A 20,073-nucleotide genomic window follows, 5' to 3' on the forward strand; every position below is an offset into this window, starting at 1 on the left:
TCTGGAATTGTGATACCTCCAGCTTTATTTTACTACTTTAAGATTGTTTTTGCTATTTGGAGTCTTTTGCAGTTCCAGACAAATTTTCAGATTATGTGTACTAGTTCTGTGAAAATATTGTTGGTATCTTGATAGGGATTGCATTAAATCTGTAGATTGCTATGGACAGTATGGACATTTAACAATATTCTTGCAATTCATGAGCATGGAATATTTTTGCATTTGGGTTGTCTTCAATTTCTTTGATCAGTGTTTTATAGTTTTCAGAATACAGGTCTTTTATTTCCTTGGTTAAGTTTATTCTTAGGTATTTCCACCTGTATTTTCGGTGCAATTGTAAATGAATTGTTTTCTTAATTTCTCTTTCTACTGCTTTACTATTAGTGTATAGAAATGCAATGGATTTCTGTAAATTGATTTTGTGTCCTGCGACCTCATTATCAGTTCTAGTAGTGTTTTGGTGGAATCTTTTCTATATAGAGTATCGTGTCATCTGTAAATAGGGAAAGTTTTACTTTTTCCTCATCAGTTTCCTTCCTTTTATTCCTTTATCTTGTCTGATTGCTGTGGCTAGGACTTCCATTACTATGTTGAATATAAGTAGAGAGAGTGGGGATCCTTGTCTTGTTCCTCATCTTGGGAAAACTCTCAGTTTTTCCCCACTGAGTATGACATTGGCTGTGGATTTTTCATATATGGTCTTTATTATGTGGAGGTATGTTGCCTTTACACCTACTTTGTTGAGGGTTTTTATCATAAATGGTTGTTGTACCTTGTTACATGCTTTTTCTGTGTCTATTGAAATGATCATATGGTTTTTATCCTTTTTCTTATTGATGTGATATATCACATTGATTGATTTACGAACAATGAACCACCCTTGTATCCTGGGAATAAATCCCACTCAAACATGGTGAATGATTTTTTTTAATGTATTGTTAGGTTCAGTCTGCTAATATATTGTTGAGGATTTTTGCATCTATGTTTATCAGAGGTATTGGCCTGTAGTTCTCTTTTTTTGTGGTGTCTTTTTTTTTTTTTAATTTTTTTAACATTTTATTTTATTTTTTGAGAGAGAGTGAAAGAGAGAGAGAGAGCGAGCGTGCAAACGGGGGAGGAACAGAGAGAGAGGGAGGCACAGAATCCGAAGCAGGCTCCAGGCTCTGAGCTGTCAGCACAGAGCCTGATCAGGGCTCAAGCCCACAAACGCGAGATTGAGACCTGAGCCAAAGTCAGATGCTCAACCGACTGAGCCACCCAGGCGCCCCTGTGGTGTCTGTCTGGTTTTGATAACAGGGTAATGCAGGCCTCATAGAATGAATTTGGAAGTTTTCTTTCCTCTTCTATCTTTTAGAGTAGTTTGAGAAGAATAGGTATTAACTCTTCTTAAAATGTTTGGTAGAATTCATTTGTGAAGTCATCTGGTCCTGGACTTTTGTTCGTTGGTAGTTTGTTGATTACTGATACAATTTCATTGCTGGTAATGTTCAAAGTTTCTATTTCTTTCTGATTCAGTTTTGGGAGGTTATATGTAGGAATTTATCCATTTCCTATAAATTGTCCAGTTTGTTGGCATACACTGTTTCATAACATTCCCTTATAGTCCTTTGTATCTCTGTAGTGTCAATTGTTATTTTTCCTCTTTCATTTCTGATTTTGTTTGAGTCCTTTCTCTTTCTCCCTCGTTTGTTTGTTTGTTTGTTTGTTTGTTTGTTTGTTTTGGGTGACTCTGGCTAGAGGTTTATGAATTTTGTTGACCTTTTCAAAGAATGAGCTCCTGGTTTCATTGATCTTTTTTATTGTGTTTGTTTCTATTTTATTTCTTCTCTAATTTTATCATTTCCTTCTTTCTACTGGTTTTGCATTTTTATTGGTGAGTCTTAATACTTCCCTGTTGTCTAGTCATAATATTTCTGACCTGTTGTAATTTTGACTTACTGCTTCATATTAAACTATAACTTTTTAAATATAAATTTTTAAAATTTGTGTTAGGTTGATAGGGAAAAATCTGGTATAAGATGGCTGACAGGACTGGTAGGGGAATTTCAGTCCCTGCCTGAAGACTCCCCTTCCGGGTTCTTCTTCCCACCCCGCTGCCCCTGGCACCAAATTACTACTAATGAGGAATGGAGAAGTAACAGACTATAAATTGTCCCCTCTGTTGATGCTCTGGGCTCAGACCTCTGGAGATTGATCTCCTCTGAGCCCACCAGTGTAAAATAAACCTCCTGCCTTCCAAGATCTCTGAGTGCCACTGGGTTCTTCTGCTGGGTGATCCAGACCAGTTTCTGTAACAAGGTCATGTTGAAGTAATAATTAGTGACATTTATCTTTTTGGTGGCTGCGTATTTCTCATGTGTTTTTATTATCTGTTAGAGTAGTATTTGTTTCACGTTTAATATTTTCCCTAAAATATCTTATTGTAGGCTTTTTAGTTTTTAGCGTTTAAGTAAGTTTGGTTTTCCATTAGTTTTAGAAGAACTTCTGTAGGCAGAAGAGATGTGGTTTTTGAGCTTTGTGAAGTATTTTAAAAATTGGAGTTCGACCCCCACGTTGGGCTCTGTGCTGACAGCTCAGATCCTGGAGCCTGCTTCAGATTATGTGTCTCCCTCTCTCTCTGCCCCTTCCCTGCTCGGTGTTCTCTCTTTCTCTCTCTCTCTCTCAAAAATAAAAAACATTAAAAAAATTTTTGGACTTTTGAGATGTACTGAGGTTTTTTGTTTTTTGTTTGTTTGTTTTTTACCTTTATAACTATGTTTTCTGGGTATTTTGCTTTCTGAAGAGTCACCTTTAAATGTATTTTGCTGTTGTGCTTTTTTAAGTCTGTGTGACTTAGATCTCTGCCCACGTAGAATATGACTCTGATCTTTCCTGGAGTTGACATTCTTTATTCTTTGTTTAATTTATTTTCTGTTCCTCACAGTTTCTTTTCACAGAGTGAGTCTCTGTTCTTCTACAAGTAAGAGCATGTTTGTGGGATAGTTCTGAAATCCTCTGAGGGTCTAGAATCACCATTTTTTTTTTAATGTTCTCAGCCCCTTAGAGATTTCCTACCTTCTTTGCATTTACCTCATCTTAGAGCCTGTGAGAACATTATCTGACTTTATTCAGTTCTCAAATTTCCCTCGCCAGATTATTTCCTATTGCTAGAATTTTAAACTTGTTGATTGCTTTGTAAAGAATTGATTTTACTTTCATTTTTGGGTGGCTCCTTTAAATTAGAATAGTTAGCATTTTTTCAGAGGGTTTAAATGAACTCCCCTGCGGTATCTCAATTCCTTGTTTGTTTCTTAAAAAAAAAAAATTTTTTTTAATGTTTATTTATTTTGAGAGCAAGAGAGAGAGAGGGAGGGAGACTTCCTCTGGGTGAGAGTGGGGGAGGGGCAGAGATAGAGGGGAGAGAATCCCAAGCAGGCTCTGCATTGACAGCTTAGAGCCCAGAGCCTGACTCGGGCCTCAAACTCACAAACCAGGCTCCAACTCACAAACGGTGAGATCATTACCTGAGCTGAAAAGAAAAGCACTTAACAGACTGAACCACCCAGGCACCCCATTGTTTCTTTTATAACACTTTTTATAGTCTATAATTATCTTGTTCACAACTCTACTTGTTTTCTATTGCTTCTCATTTGAACACTGGTATCACAAGTGGGAATCCTGTCTGCACCTGGGTGGCTCAGTTGATTAAGCATCTGATTCTTGGTTTTGGCTCAGGTTATGATCTCGTGACTTGTGAGTTTGAGCCCCACATTGGGCTCTGTGATGACAGTGCAGAGCCTGCTTGGGATTCTCTCTCTCCCTCTCTGTCTGCTCCTCCCTTGCTTGTTCCTGTGCTCTCTCTCAAAATAAATAAATAAAGTCGAAAATAATTTTTAGAAACAAGTGGGGATCCTGTCTTATATACCACTATATTCCTGGAGCCCAATGCAACGTCTGGCATATAGGACTCAGTAAATATTTGTTGAATTAAGTAACTTCAGCTTATAATAGGCCCCCTCCCTACCATGCTTCTGTGTGAAAATTGGGAAGTATTTGGAAAGGAGTCTAAACCTCTGTGATATGTACAAGTATAAGTAATTTTTGGAGAAGCTATTATTTTTATAGTATACTCTTTAACTGTCTATAGCTGTGGATATTCAAAATTGATTTAAGTTGATTTCTGTTTTTAAAATTTGAATTACTTTTTATTGTATAATTTTTTTCTAAGTTTTATGTTATTTCTATTTACTGTTTATTAAAAGATAGATATAATAGGGCTCCTGGGTGGCTCAGTCGGTTAAGCGCCCAACTTCTGCTCAGGTCACGATCTTGCTGTTTGTGAGTTCAAGCCCTGCGTAGGGCTCTGTGCTGAGCCTGGAGCCTGCTCCAGACAGATTCTGTCTCCCTCTCTCTCTGCTCCTACCTTACTTGCTTTCTCTCTGTCTCTCTCTCTCTCAAAAATAAACAAACATTAAAAAAAAATGTTTTTTAAATACATAATAACATAATTAAAAAAAAATACACGGGTACCTTTTTGGCCACAGGTACCCATTCTTGTACCGTTATGCTGGTACCCCAGCAGTGTTCACACATAATGGAAACTATTTAATCACTGGGTTGTCTGTTGTTATTGACTGCTATGTAGGAAGAGGATTATACATGATACTTAGAGCAAGGATGTAAAAGGCTTTTCACAGAATTGTAGAATGTTAGCATGGCTTCGTGAGTGGTGTTTTGCAGAATTGTGCAATGCTGCCACTCTGATTAAAGCTGGAAGAAACTTAAGACCAAGGAATTCAGCCTTTCTCTTTGTACTTCAGATAAAGGAATTAAAACCCTGAGAGATGATGTGATGTGCTCAAGGTCACCCAACCAATTAGTGGCCACCTCTGTAATCTTTTGATTCCCAGTCAAAGTTTAAATCATCATTCAACAAAAAAGGGCACAGGTTTTAGTATGGTGTTTTTAAGCTACTAAAAGGAAAATATTCCAGACTTGAATCCTTAAATACTCTTCTGGACTGACTTCTTCACATCAAAGTATTTGAGTATCTAAAACTCTGAATTTAAAATTGACTGGATTTACCAATAAGTATTCTGAGCATCCATTAGCAGAAAAAAAATGTTAAATGCTCCATTTTTTTTGCCCAAGTGCTGCTTTTTATATTTAAAGTATTCTTAAGAGCAGTAATTTAAAAGGTATTGCTGGGTAGGCTTATGGTTTGAGCATGTTTAATCAAAAAAAGGTTTTTAATTTGCTGATTTGAACTCAAAATGTCCAATAAATTGTCTTCTCATGATGAATTTTAAGTTTGTTTCTGATGTTTAATTGATAGTGTATATTTAGTACATTTTAAAATATGCAAAATAGAGACATAACTTGGAAAAAGTTAAACTGTATTACATATTTCACTTGCCCATGTGTTTCACTATAAATTTTATAGTCCTTATTGAAGAATTTAATTACTCACAGCTTTGTCTTTGTATTCTGTGTCTGAAGGCTTAATGTGGCTCATTTTTATTGCCCTCAGTTTTCATTCTGCATTGGTAGGAATGAAAAATTACATTTTAATTTTAAAATGTACTTTGGGGCGCCTGGGTGGCTCCGTTGGTTAAGCATCTGCCTTTTGATTTCAGCTCAGGTCGTATCTCACAGTTCGTGAGTTTGAGCCCCGTGTTGGCTCTGCGCTGACAGCACAGAGCCTGCTTAGGATTCTCTCTCCCTCTCTCTCTGCCCCTCCCTCTCCTCACTGCCCCTCCCTCTCCTCACTGCCCCTCCCTCTCTCCTGCTCTCTTTCTTTCTCAAAATAAATGAATAAACATTTAAACAAATAAGTAAAATTAAATTAAAATGTATGTTTTAGAAACCCTGGTGAACATGGAAAGTCGTTTTAGTCCTCAGCCCATCTTCCTTATCAGTTCCTCTTGACCAGTTTTCGGTTATTATTTGCATTTTGTATTTTAAGTGTATTTTATTTTATTTTTTGAGAGAGCTAGTGAGCGTGAGCACAAGCAGCCGGGGGTGGAGGTGGGGGGGTGGCGCAGAGAGAGAGGGAGACACAGAATCCGAAGCAGGGTCCAGACTCTGAGCTTTCAGCACACAGGCCAATGCGGGGCTGGAACTCATTAGAACCAAGAGATCATGACCTGAACCGAAGTCAGAGGCTTAATTGACTGAGCCACCCAGGAACCCCAAGTATGTTTTAGAATGGCAAATACTTAACCTTACTATATTAATCATTATTATTTGAATCCTATAGTTTCTATACTGAATTGTGTTTTCTATAACTTTTTTCTTTGCTTGTCATTTATTTTTTCAGACAATAGTAAAACAATTTTTTTTTTGGTCTGCTGCAGTCTTTTTTTTTTTTTAACGTTTATTCAGTTTTGGGAGAGAGACAGAGCGCTAGCAGGGGAGGGGCAGAGAGACAGGGAACACAGAATCCAAAGCAGGCTCCAGGCTCTGAGCTGTCAGCACAGAGCCCGACGAGGGGCTCGAACTCACGAACCATGAGATCATGACCTGAGCTGAAGTCAGACACTTAACTGACTGAGCCACCCATTCGTCCCTGTCTGCTGTATTCTTATCTCACTACTGACTGGCTTCTCCTTTCTGTTCTTTTTCTGTTCCTTTATTCTTATTCTGTATATCTTTTTGCTGTTTCAATGGTTCTGTTTACTTCTACTTTTTTTTTTTTTTTTTGTCTTATGCTTTTTCATCATTGGTCATTTGCCAGTCTAGAGTAACTGTCCTTTAGATAATTGTTAGAGAAAGTCACAGGTATAAAACATCACTGTCTAGGATTGCTCCTTCAGTAGAGGCTGTAGATGGGGTATTTCTCCTTTTAGAAACCGGAGGTTGTAAACTGCTATTGTGATTGACATGTTTAGCATTAGAGGTTAATGTCTCTTGCTCATTCCTCAGAATTAAAAGAAGGAAAAACTATTATATTATGCCAGTAGTAGTGGTGGATTTCAAAAGGTCTTTAGGAAGTACACCAGGAAGGATAATTAAATGAACATGTTTTATAGAATGCTTCCATAAGTGCCTCTGTTACTGTTGGTGAAGGACTGATGTTAATAGCTACCGCCTTGATCTCCTTTCTAATTTGCTTTGCAGGAGAGCGGAAATGGATTGAGGAAAGGAACATTCGGGAGGGAGAATTAAAAACAATCTACAGTTGACTTTAAGCTTTGGGAGATAACCTGTCACTTAAAAATTTTAAGAGCCAACAAGCCCTTAGTATTTGCTTCTGCATCTCCTATGTCTTTAATAAGAAAGAAAGATTGACCCCGACTTGATTATCTGATCTTACCAGTTATCTGAGTTTGCCAGAAATACGGAAAGTTTGTCAAGATCTCAACTGTCATATTTTTACAGTAATGATTTTTACTGTTTATATAAATAATGTTAAAATCCCTTAATAGTACTTATGTTCCATTTTAGGCTTATTGTATCTGTGCTTGCTTTATATAACTTGATACAAATTTATGTCATATCATGCTTGTTCATTGAATTGTATACAAATATATAACTAATAGGTTTTTGTTAACAATGATAGAATCATACATGCTTCTTTGTATCTTACATTGCAGAAATTTCTCCCCACTTAGCTGACATAGAACTGAAATATTCTTAAAAAAATTTTTTTTAATGTTTATTTATTTTTGAGAGAGGGAGAGAGAGAGTGTGAGTGAGGGAGGGACAGAGAGAGGGAGACACAGAATCTGAAGCAGGCTCCAGGTCAGCACAGAGCCCCAGGGGGCTTGAACCCGTGAACTGTGAGATCATGCCCTGAGCTGATGTTGGATGCTTAACCGACTGAGCCACCCAGGCACTCCTGAAATATTCTTTAATATTCTATGGTTTGTATGTCCTGTAATTTATTTTCTCTGGTATAACGTATAATGTTCCATGGTTTATATGTTCTATAATTTATTTTCTCTGATACTGTAAAAATGCTGCATTAAACAGACTCATATATACAAGTCTGTATACATATGTCCTTATGTACTGATGATTTTATTTTTATGGGATAGATTCTGAAATGAGAGTGCTAAGGAAAAGAATATGAACATTGAAAGTTTTAATAGATGTTGCATATTAACTTTCCATAAAGCCTGGGGTAATGGACATGTCTACCTTTTTCTACCTGATTTCCTGATAGTAGGGATCTAATTTAATCAATTCGATGGATGAAAAAAAATATCTTATGTTAATTTTTGTTGCTGTTTATTGATTATTTTAATGATTTTAGTATCATTTATTCTGCTTTTCCTTTGTGTTTGTCTTATCAATGTGAAATAATATTTTTCATATTTTAGATATAAATACCTTATTACTCCTATGAGTTGCAAACATTTTTTTCTATTGTTTGTTTCTGGGTTTTCTTTATGGTGTTTTAAAAGTTTTTTTCATAATCAAATAGTTATTTTTTTTCACACCTCCTGGTTTCTTGGCAAAAAGATCTAACACTTTTGGTTGCATATATTGGCCCCTAAGTACTTTTCCTAAGATTTTTGTATATGTATGTATGTATGTTAAAATTGTTAACTGACATCAATTTTGTATTAGTTAGGAGTTAACTTATTTTCTCCCATCAGTTGCGTAAGCATCATTTAACTATGAACTACCATTTCCCAATGAAATAAAATACCGCCTTTATCAAATATTAAATTCTATTATACACAGGGCTCAATTTCTGGGTTTTTGTTTCTCTGAGATAAGTCTGTTTCTATACCATTCCCTACTGTTTTTAATTCTAGGGATTTGAAGTGTTTTTAAAAGCTTATAACATGACTTCCTCTCACTATTCTTTCTTAAAAGATTTCTTGGCTCTCTTTTTGCATTTATTCTTCTATGCAAGCTTTCTATGCAAGCTTTCTTGTGTTGTGTGCTCTTTGGGTAAAGCTTCTCATACCTCAGATAGCGGGTAGACCAGCAGTCTTTTTGTATGTTGTTAGTTCTCTGTGGGTTACCAGGAGACATCTCTCAGTATCTGGATATCCTCAGCTAAGAGGATTCTCAAGTTTAGTGGTAAAGGGAACCCAATCGGTTAGCTCTCCTGAAGCTCTTTGTGAGCCAGGGAGACAAGCAGATCGTCCCAGAAATGCTCATGCAGTTGATGCCTTTCTATTGGGGAGAGAGATGTCCATGGGTCTTTTGATATTCCTATGGCCAACCTTTCATTATGGTTCTTAAAGTTCTTACTCTGGCCTCTGTCACCTGCTGCGCACAGGCAGGAGAGGTACTTAGTAGTTGACCCAATGTTGTGACTGGAGATTATCAGGAATATATTCAAGCCTCCATCTTTCCAAACCACCTCAGGCTAACCTCACTTTATTTCTGACTTGTATTTTATTTGTCATTTATTTATTTTTAAAAATTTTAAAGTATTCTCTACACCCAAAGTGGGGCTCAAACTCACAATCCTGAGATCAAGAGCTGCATGCTCCACCAATGGAGCCAGCCAGTTGCCCCATTTAGCATTCATTATGACTTAGTATAAGCTTTAAGTTGCAGGTAATAAGTATGATTAATATATTTTATGCTTTGATGGTTCTATTTTAATTTTTCTTTGTAGTGCTACTTATTTATCTGTTCATATCATTATCAAATATTTATTAAGCACTTTGTATGTAGCAGCATTTAGCCTTGGAGTGAGGCATATGAGGGTGAATACACCTAGTCCCTATCTTCTCAGCAGCATGTTATGTAGTTTTTCACTTCTTTACTTAAAATATTTTCATTTGGCATCCACACTTTTCTGAGTTTCTGTTTTCTTCACCTTTGTCCCTTTTTAGTTTCCTTTGCTTGACCTTTCTCATCTAGACCCCCAAAATGATGGACCTCCATAGCTTAATGAGTCCTTTGGCTTCTCTAGCTCCATTTCAGGCCTTAGGTCATCCCATTCAGTATCATGGCTTTAAATATTTTAGCTGTGATGTACTGATGTCCCTAAAGATACATGTATTTTCCCCTGAGTTTTAGCCTCAGATACCCAACTGCTGAATCTCCAAAACACTATTTAATAGGCATTTCAAAATTCACAAGACCACAACATATTGCAACTGTTTGGCCTCTTTGACTTTGCATTTAGTGGTCCATCTGCTCATCTTTCAGTTATGACTAGTTAAACTCCCTCATGTCGTTCATTAACGTGAATGATTTTTTTGTGGTCCCATTTTATTATAGTTCTACTATGTTCGGTTTTCTTGCATGCTTTATAACATTCATGTCAGTGATTTTTTTTTTAATCCTGGTTTTTTAGCTTTAACTTTTAACTGCAATACAATTTTTTTTGTGTAGGGTTATCTTCATTTTGTGTTTTATCATTCATTCTTTTAAAAAAAACCTTTTTTTATTATGAAAGTACTATGTGTTAATTTTAGAAAGCTTGAATAGTACAGAAAACGGGAAAAGTCCATGTAATCTCATCACTGAAAGTGACACAATTCAGTATATGTTCTTTAACTTATCTCTCCATGTATGAATATTATTACTTAAATACTTGATTTGTCATATATATATATACACACACTATAAACTACTTTTTCTCTTCACTTACTGTGTAGTGAACATTTTCCAGTGACATTAAAGTTAGCCTGTAGATCATGAGTACATGGTATTCTGTAACACAGTTATGTCATAATTTGTGTAATTAATTCCTTATTGTTACATGGTTAGGTTGCTTACAGTTTGCTATTATAAACTGTGCTGTGATGAATGTGGATGATTTATATCCCCTGGATTATTTTTTTGGTTAAGTTCCAAGAAGTGGAATAATTCTCAAGCTGTGGAGTATAATAATTAAGAGCATTGACTTTGGAGTCAGTTGGCCTTGGATTCAAATCCTTACTTAGGTGTTTGTATATTTAGGCAAATTAGTTTATCTCTCTGAGTTTCCTAATCTGTACCTTGAAGATAAATAAGTATTTATGTTTATGTTTATACTTACTACTTTTGAAGCACCTGGCTGGCTCAGTTGGAAGAGCATGTGACTCTTGATCTTAGGGTCATGAGTTCGAACCCTGCATTGGCTGTAGAGATTACTAAGAAAAAATAAATAAACTATCATTACTGTTAGTTATCATGTCTCTTTACTTGCCTCTGGTCTGTGACAAGTTTTCATTCTTTCCTTGTTTTTCATTATATTTAGGGTTTTGAGGAGTATTAGTTACATATTTTGTTGAATGTTCTTCAATTTGAGTTTGTTGGATGATTAGAGTGGGATTATATTAGTATGGACTCATGGATATTTATTATATTCTTTGATTATAATCCAGTACTACACTATTTATTTTGTTATTTAAATTATTTCAGCTTTGGCCATTCATTCTTTCATTCTTTTATTTTGGTTTCTCTGTGTCTTTTTGATATGTCTCCATCCTTTATTTTTTAATTTTTTTGAGTGCTACAGGATGCTCCAGGTTTATCTTTTGAACCCTGTTCCAATCCTAGAACCAGCCATTTCCCCTAGAATCCCTATTTTCTTTTATTGGGGTATATTATGTAGAAACCAAGCTCTGGGTGCTGTGAGTGCTCATTGCTACTGGGGTGTCACTAATTCTAGTCCCTTTTAATAAACAGAGTTAGGAAAAACTGTGGTGTGTGTGCATACATCCACATATATATTTATAATTACTTTTATATTTATCTGTGTCCATATTAAACTAAACATGAGTTCACAGTGATTGATGTCTCTGGCTCTGATCCAGTACCTCAGGGTTCATTCTAACCATCCTCCCTTTGCTTTTCTGTAACTTTCCACTCCAAAGTGAGAAGCTTGGCTCCCACTATCTGCCATCCATTTACTTATTTATTCAACCCCAGTATACATTACATGTAAACTATTTCAGAATTAACCCATATATCTTAGAAAACAACTTTATAAAATAAAGTACAGTTTTTATATATGGTTCCATTTGTCTTTAGCCTTATAGTTTCAGGTGAAGGCACCATCTTCTAACGTTACTTACATCAGTTCCTTTTTTTCACCCAGAGTTCTGATTCAGATGCTGTACTTTAAAGACCTCTTAATCTAAAGATTGATTGTATGTATATACATATGCATATATGATGTTAATATATGTATTATATATATAACATATAACAATATAATTGTGTAATATAGTGATATATATGATGTGTATATATGGTAATTTATTTATTCTTAGGTATTTTGTTTTTTCACCTTAAATGTATGTACTGTTCACTTTGTCACTTGGTATGAAGCAGAAGTATATTTTTTCTTGCTTTTTTCTCCATTGTTTGAAATGCTACCTTTATCATATTTTCAAAATCTTATATATACTAGAGCTTTTCTGTTCCTTATTCTGTTTTATTTTCTCTTTCTGTTCAAGCTCCAAACATTATATACCTATGGTAATTTCAGCCTCTGGTAGATTATTCCTCTTTTTGCATATTCATATTCACTTGTAATTTTTTTTTTTAAGTTTATTTAGTTATTTTGAGAGAGAGAGAGAGCGAGCAGAGAGGGGCAGAGAGAGAGAGGGAGAGAGAGTGAATCCCAAGCAGGCTCTGTCCTATCAGCTGAGAGCCTGACACAGGGCTCAAACTCATAAACTATGAGATCGTGACCTGAGCCAAAATCAAGATTCGGACACTTAACTGACTGAGCCATCCACACATCCCCCATATTCACTTATAATTTTAATTATTTGCTATAATTTTCTTTATTTCAGGAACATTTTAGTGGATAAACCAAATGACCAATCTTCAAGGTGGTCCTCAGAGAGCAACTATCCTCCCCAGGTAAGATGAAGCTCCTGATACCATTTAGAAGTCAAAATTTAAATAGGCATTTAATTAACATCAATTATCTGGAATCCATTAATAATTTCTTCACTCTTTGAAAATGTGAGGTAGATTTTTATTTTGTTTTTTTTTTTTTTTTTTTTTTTAGTTTTGAAAGAATTTTTATTTCATAGACAAATGCAGTGTGGAATTTGATCAAACATAGGCTTACTTGTGTCTCCTGGAGCATTTAAAATCTAATATGTGTTTTTTCCAGATAACTAATGATGCAAAATTAAGTTTCTTGATACCTTTTGAGGAAAACGTTAATGAAAAGAACTGGCTTAGGTGCTGTTACTATTTTGAGCAGTAACTGATCTCAGTGCTGATCTGAGACGACGTTGTGACTTCTATTGTATTCAAACTCAAGTCGGTCTGTAAATGTTAAAGGAAATGTTAGTAAATTGGACTTTGACTCAATGACTGCCTTTTAGGGAAAATAAACTTAATATAGTTTGTTATTTTACTAAAGTGGTATATTTAGATGATACCAAGACCATGAACTAAATTCTTTCCTTGAAAAGTGCTGTCTGAGGTCATATGAATTTAAAAAGTCATTCTTTCGGTTATATTCTTTAAGCATTAACATATAATATGTCCATATCCTGGAGGAAATTAATGCTCTGATAGGAAAGCAGATGGGTAAGTAAATTCCAGTGTAATTTCTAGTGTAATTTTTGGAAACCTAATGTTTATACTTATTTTTCCTTTTATATATATTTTTAACTGCATATCTTTTGGATCACCTGGTGCTTAAATGTTTAATTGCAAAATACACGTCCAAAGAATATATATTCATAGTTTTTATATATAGTATAAAGAATAATAAAACAAGTATCTGTTCATCAACTGTCTTTACAAAACAACCACAACCTGTTGAAGCTTCTTGTGAGTCCTGTCTTATATTTTTCTCCAACTTCTAGTAACTGTTATTTCATGCTTCGTTAAGCATTTTCTCACAGGATCATACGTGTGTATGTTTATACATATCCTATATTGGGGCGCTTGGGTGGCTCAATCAGCTAAGTGTCTGACTCTTGATTTCGGGTCAGGTCACGATCTCACAATCATATGATGGAGCCCTGCTTTGCGCTCTGCACTAGGCATGGAGCCTGCTGAAGATTCTCTTTCTCCCTCTCCCTCGGCCCCCTCCCCAGCTTGTATGCGCACACACATGCTCTCTCAAAAAACAAACAAAAAACAACATATAAATGTCCTTTTATCTGACTTTGATTTTATATAAATATAATATAAATTGAATCGTTATAAATATTGATCTGCTTTTCTTTTGCTTTGTTATTTATATATTTATTAGTGTTGCTGAGTATAATTGTAGTTTCTTAATTTTCACTACTATGTAGTATTCCAGTGTAGTATAAATATGCCTAAATGTACTTATCCATTTTGCAATTGATAGGCTTTTCAGTTTTTTATAGTTGTTTGCTATTATGAATAGGCTGCTTAGGAACATTTTTGTATGTTGTCTCCTGGTACACATGTATAAGATTTTCTTTATGGTGTATACCTTGGAGCACAATTGATGGATCATATGTTCAAAAAGGCTGTATAATTTATATTCTCGCTGACAGTATATGAAAGATGCTGTAGGGGCGCCTGGGTGGCTCAGTCGCTTAAGCGTCCGACTTCCGCTCAGGTCACGATCTCACAGTCTGTGAGTTCGAGCCCTGCGTCGGGCTCTGTGCTGACAGCTCAGAGCCTGGAGCCTGCTTCAGATTCTGTGTCTCCCTCTCTCTCTGCCCCTTCCCCGCTCATGCTCTGTCTCTCTCTGTCTCAAAAATAAATTAAAAAACATTAAAAAAAAAATTAAAAAAAAAAGAAAAATGCTGTACATTGCAGTCTCCATGTCACTTCTATATGGCTGATTTTTAGACTTTGCCAGTCTGTTAGATCTTTCATTATAACTCACTGTGGCATGGGGCGCCTGGGTGGCTCAGTCGGTTGAGCGTCCGACTTCGGCTCAGGTCATGATCTCGCGGTCCGTGAGTTCGAGCCCCGCGTCGGGCTCTGGGCTGACAGCTCAGAGCCTGGAGCCTGTTTCAGATTCTGTGTCTCCCTCTCTCTCTGACCCTCCCCCGTTCATGCTCTGTCTCTCTCTGTCTCAAAAATAAATAAAAAAAAACATTAAAAAAAATTAAAAAAAAATAACTCACTGTGGCTTTAATTTGCATTTTCCTGTTTACATTCAGACCTTCTTGCATTTGTTTGTGGGGTTATATTGTATGTTATTGGTACACACCCCCTCCTGTTCACACTGAGGTTGAATACATTGTGTTTTCAATCATGTTTTTCTTATTCATCTTTTCATCTTACTTGAGCCCTCAAATTTGGTGTGTTTCTGTTTTTATTCAGTTGTTTTTATGTCTTACTAATGAATGTAATCTTTTTCATTATTACTGAAATGGTGGTAACCTCTTTACTGTGAAATTTCTTTTATTTGTTATGGAACAGTATTTTGAAGGCAGTATTACTTGATGTCTTTTTACTTATTCATTTGCTTATTTATTCAAAAATTATTTAGTCAGCACCCATGGGGTGCCAAACTTTATAGCAGTGAATTAACTATTGTCTTTCCTCTTAATGAGACAAGAAATACCCTGAATCAATTAATATTCAATGTGGTAAGTCTGAGAGTAGAAGTTACTTAAAGTTTTTGTGATTTAAAAGAGACTAACTTGGGATGCCTGGGTGGCTCAGTCAGTTAAGCGTCTGACTCTTTTTTTTTTTTTTTTTTTTCCAACGTTTTTTATTTATTTTTGGGACAGAGAGAGACAGAGCATGAACGGGGAAGGGTCAGAGAGAGAGGGAGACACAGAATCGGAAACAGGCTCCAGGCTCCGAGCCATCAGCCCAGAGCCTGACGCGGGGCTCGAACTCACGGACCGCGAGATCGTGACCTGGCTGAAGTCGGACGCTTAACCGACTGCGCCACCCAGGCACCCCAAGCGTCTGACTCTTGATCTCAGCTGCGGTCTTGATCTCAGGGTTGTGAGTTCAAGCCCCATGTTGGGCTCCACGCTGGATGTAGAGCCTACTTTAAAAAATAAGTAAATAAAAATAAAAGAGACTAACTTATCATGGAAATGGGTAACATGAATCTGTTTTCCCTCATTGTAATTACACATCAGATATAACTGGGGTTCCATGTAGCCAATCTCAAAGAACAGCAGTCTTGTCAGAAAAAATATAATTGAAAGTAATTTCCGATTTTACTTAGTTTTGTGTGAAACTGCCATATGGGATAGAATGGATATAGTTTTAAGGGATAGATATGTAGCAAGTAGTCTTGTACTCCTAGTGGATGTGAGCTAGGTCAATAATACTAATTCCAACGCTTATTCTTTTTTCTTTTTCTTTTTCTTCTTCTTTTTCTTTTTCTTTCTTTTTTTTTTTTACTCAAACCATATTCTGAAAATTACTAAAAGGGCTGAGTTTTTAAATTTTTTTAAATGTTTATTTATTTGGGGGGGGGGAGAAGGAGGGGAAGGGTCAGGGAGAGAGGGAGACACAGAATCTGAAGCAGGCTCCAGGCTCTGAGCTGTCAGCAGAACTACAAGATCATGACTTGAGCTGAAGTCAGATGCTTAACTGACTGAGTCACCTAGGCGCCCCTAAAAGGGCTGAATTTTTAAAAGATGCACACATACATAAAGTTTATGAAAGCTGGGACCCTAAATTGATGAATTCTCAGAATAATTAAACAAAAGAAATCTCCACCTCTGGGGGACTGTGGGAAGAGTTACATTGGTACTGAGTAGAGGAGGAGAAAATGAAGAAAACCTGGATGATCCTGGATGAACCTGGTGATCCTGGATGTATAGTGCTCTTAAGGTTCTCAATAAAAGCAAGTGCAGATCCTCTCTGGAGATAGTTACCTTTCCCAAATCTTCAGGTAGTCTCCGTAGATCATTATTCAAGGAAAGTAAGCAGTGCACACGCAAAGATAACCAAATGTACCAGGAAACAAGGTGCCTTTAGTAAGAACTAGGAAGAAATGATAGAGCAACCTTCAAAAACATTAGGTATAAGAAGTAAAAGTACTAAAAGATACTGCAATTAAAATAACATACCGTATTTAAAGAAATAAAAGGTATTTGTAAGGAATAGGAAACTTTAAAAAGTGATATAACAGATTTGAAAAACAACCAAATAAAACTTCTTCAAATGAAAAATTTAATGAGAAAAATTAATTTTAACCAACTGTCCTACTAAGGAGGATGAAATAAGAAAAAAGATTTTTTTTGAAGGTGCAGTGTATTGGTAACAAGGAAGTAAAAGAGTGATGGGGCCAAGATGAGGAAGATACAGGAACCCAAATAGGAGACCTACTTTGGGGCCACTTTTCCACTGGGTATCTATTGACCCCTAAAAAAGTGGTTAAGATCCTGAAAAGCTGAACAGCACTTCTGACAAACTCTTGAGGCCAGGAAGATAAAGATCAGAAATCAGAGCCTGGAATGTGATAGATTCCCTTCTCTTATTTAGGATCCTGAAGCTATGTTAGAGGAGTAAGGGTGAACCAAAGATACTCTCACCCTCACAGGGAAGCCCAGTTTCATATTATCTTAGTCCTTCAAATTTGATGAAAATAATCAAGAGGTGGTAGTGTCCCTAGTCATAGACCTGCAGCAGATATACCTCTTCTAGAGGAGGTTAATATCCTTGGCATCCAGTTATTTTTAGTTTTCCATATTTGATATCTACCAAAAATACGAGTTTACAGATAATAGAATTTTAGATACAGGTTTTAAAATAAAACCCTTAGGGGCACCTGGGTGGCTCACTCGGTTAAGCGTCCAACTTTGGCTCAGGTCACGATCTCACGGTTCGCGGGTTCGGCCCCCCCATCGGGCTCTGTGCTGACAGCTCAGAGCCTGGAGCCTGTTTCGGATTCTGTGTCTCCCTCTCCCTCTGTTCCTTCCCTGCTCACACTCTGTCTCTGTCTCTCAAAAATAAATAAACGTTAAAAAAAAATTTTAAATAAGTGCCCTTAGTGTCTTAAAGGAAAAAAAAGAGATGAAAATCAATAATGAAAATTTTGAGGAGTTTAGGAAGATGGCGGTGTAGGAGGACGCTGGGCTCACCGCGCGTCCTGCTGATCACTTAGATTCCACCTACACCTGCCTAAATAACCCAGAAAACCGCCAGAAGACTAGCAGAACGGAGTCTCCGGAGCCAAGTGCAGACAAGAGGCCCACAGAAGAGGGTAGGAAGGGCGGCGAGGTGGTGTGCGCTCCACGGACTGGTGGGAGGGAGCCGGGGCAGAGGGGTGGGCCGCCGGCCAAGCAGAGCCCCCGAGTCTGGCTTGCAAAAGCGGAGGGGCCCGACGGAGTATGTTCTGACAGCAAGCGGGACTTGACATCTGGAAGGTTATAAGCTAACAGCTCTGCTCAGAGAACCGGAGAGCTGGAGGACAACAGGAGGGAGAGTTGTTGAGCCCCGGACGACAGAGCTCAGCTTGGTGGGGAACAAAAGCGCTTGCCAGCGCCATCTCCCTCTCCCATCCACCAGCCAAAATCCCAAAGGGAACCAGTTCCTGCCAGGGAACTTGCTTGCACCACGCAAACACCCAACACTGTGCTTCTGCGGATCCACACCTCTGGTGGGTCTGACTCCTTCCCGGGGAGGAGGAAGCAGGGCCCCTCCCGAAGTGGATCTCCGAAGGAAAAGTGAGCTGAGCCTGCCCCTCCCGCCCTCGTGCACCTTGCCGATCCACCCCAGCTAATACACCAGATCCCCAGCACCACAAGCCTGGAAGTGTGCAAGTAGCCCAGACGGGCCACACCACCCCACAGTGAATCCCGCCCCTAGGAGAGGGGAAGAGAAGGCACACACCAGTCTGACTGTGGCTCCAGCGGTGGGCTGGGGGCAGACATCAGGTCTGACTGCGGCCCCGCCCACCAACGCAAGTTATTCAAGACAGCACAGGGGAAGTGCCCCGCAGTCCTGCACCACTCCAGAGACTATCCAAAATGACGAAATGGAAGAATTCCCCTCAAAAAAAACGTCTAGGAGATAACAACAGCTAACAAACTGATCAAAAACAATTTAAACAGTATAACAGAAAGTGAATTTAGAATAATAGCCATAAAATTAATCGCTGGGCTTGAAAACAGTATAGAGGACAGCAGAGAATCTATTGCTACAGAGATCAAGGGACTAAGGAACAGCCAGGAGGAGCTAAAAAATGCTATCAATGAGCTGCAAAATAAAATGGAGACAACCACGGCTCGGATTGAAGAGGCAGAGGAGAGAATAGGTGAATTAGAGGATAAAATTATGGAAAAAGAAGAAGCTGAGAAAAAGATAAAAAAATCCAGGAGTATGAGGGGAAAATTAGAGAACTAAGTGAAGCACTAAAGAGAAATAATGTACGCATAATTGGTATCCCAGAGGAGGAAGAGAGAGGGAAAGGTGCTGAAGGTGTACTTGAAGAAATAATAGCTGAGAACTTCCCTGATCTGGGGAAGGAAAAAGGCATTGAAATCCAAGAGGCACAGAGAACTCCCTTCAGACGTAACTTGAATCGATCTTCTGCACGACATATCATAGTGAAACTGGCAAAATACAAGGATAAAGAGAAAATTCTCAAAGCAGCTAGAGATAAACGTGCTCTAACATATAACGGGAGACTCGTGACTGGTCTCTCTACTGAAACTTGGCAGGCCAGAAAGGAATGGCAGGAGATCTTCAATGTGATGAACAGAAAAAAAAAATATGCAGCTGAGAATCCTTTATCAAGCAAGTCTGTCATTTAAAATAGAAGGAGAGATAAAGGGCTTCCCAAACAAAAACTGAAGGAATTCGTCGCCACTAAACCAGCCCTACAAGAGATCCTAAGGGGGATCCTGTGAGACAAAGTACCAGAGACATCGCTACAAGCATGAAACCTACAGACATCACAATGACTCTAAACCCATATCTTTCTATAATAACACTGAATGTAAATGGACTAAATGCACCAACCAAAAGACATAGGGTATCAGAATGGATAAAAAAACAAGACCCATCTATTTGCTGTCTGCAAGAGACTCATTTTAGACCTGAGGACACCTTCAGATTCAGAGTGAGGGGATGGAGAGCTATTTATCATGCCACTGGAAGTCAAAAGAAAGCTGGAGTAGCCATACTTATATCAGACAAACTAGACTTTAAATTAAAGGCTGTAACAAGAGATGAAGAAGGGGGGGCGCCTGGGTGGTGCAGTCGGTTAAGCGTCCGACTTCAACCAGGTCACGATCTCGCGGTCCGTGAGTTCGA

General features: G+C 37.6%; 1 protein-coding gene across 2 annotated transcripts in view; it reads left to right on the top strand.

Annotated features, from left to right (window-relative positions):
• The window catches only part of MKLN1 (muskelin 1), a 214,106-nt gene that overhangs the window by 65,536 nt on the left and 128,497 nt on the right, over positions 1 to 20,073 (top strand). For both annotated transcript variants that reach the window (XM_007076283.3, XM_042972575.1), the window contains exon 2: positions 12,684 to 12,753. In XM_007076283.3, coding sequence (XP_007076345.1) covers positions 12,684 to 12,753 — 70 coding nt within the window. The remainder of the gene's footprint in view (positions 1 to 12,683; positions 12,754 to 20,073) is intronic.

The sequence above is a fragment of the Panthera tigris genome, chromosome A2, assembly GCF_018350195.1.
Source record: "Panthera tigris isolate Pti1 chromosome A2, P.tigris_Pti1_mat1.1, whole genome shotgun sequence".
Taxonomy (NCBI): Eukaryota; Metazoa; Chordata; class Mammalia; order Carnivora; family Felidae; genus Panthera; species Panthera tigris.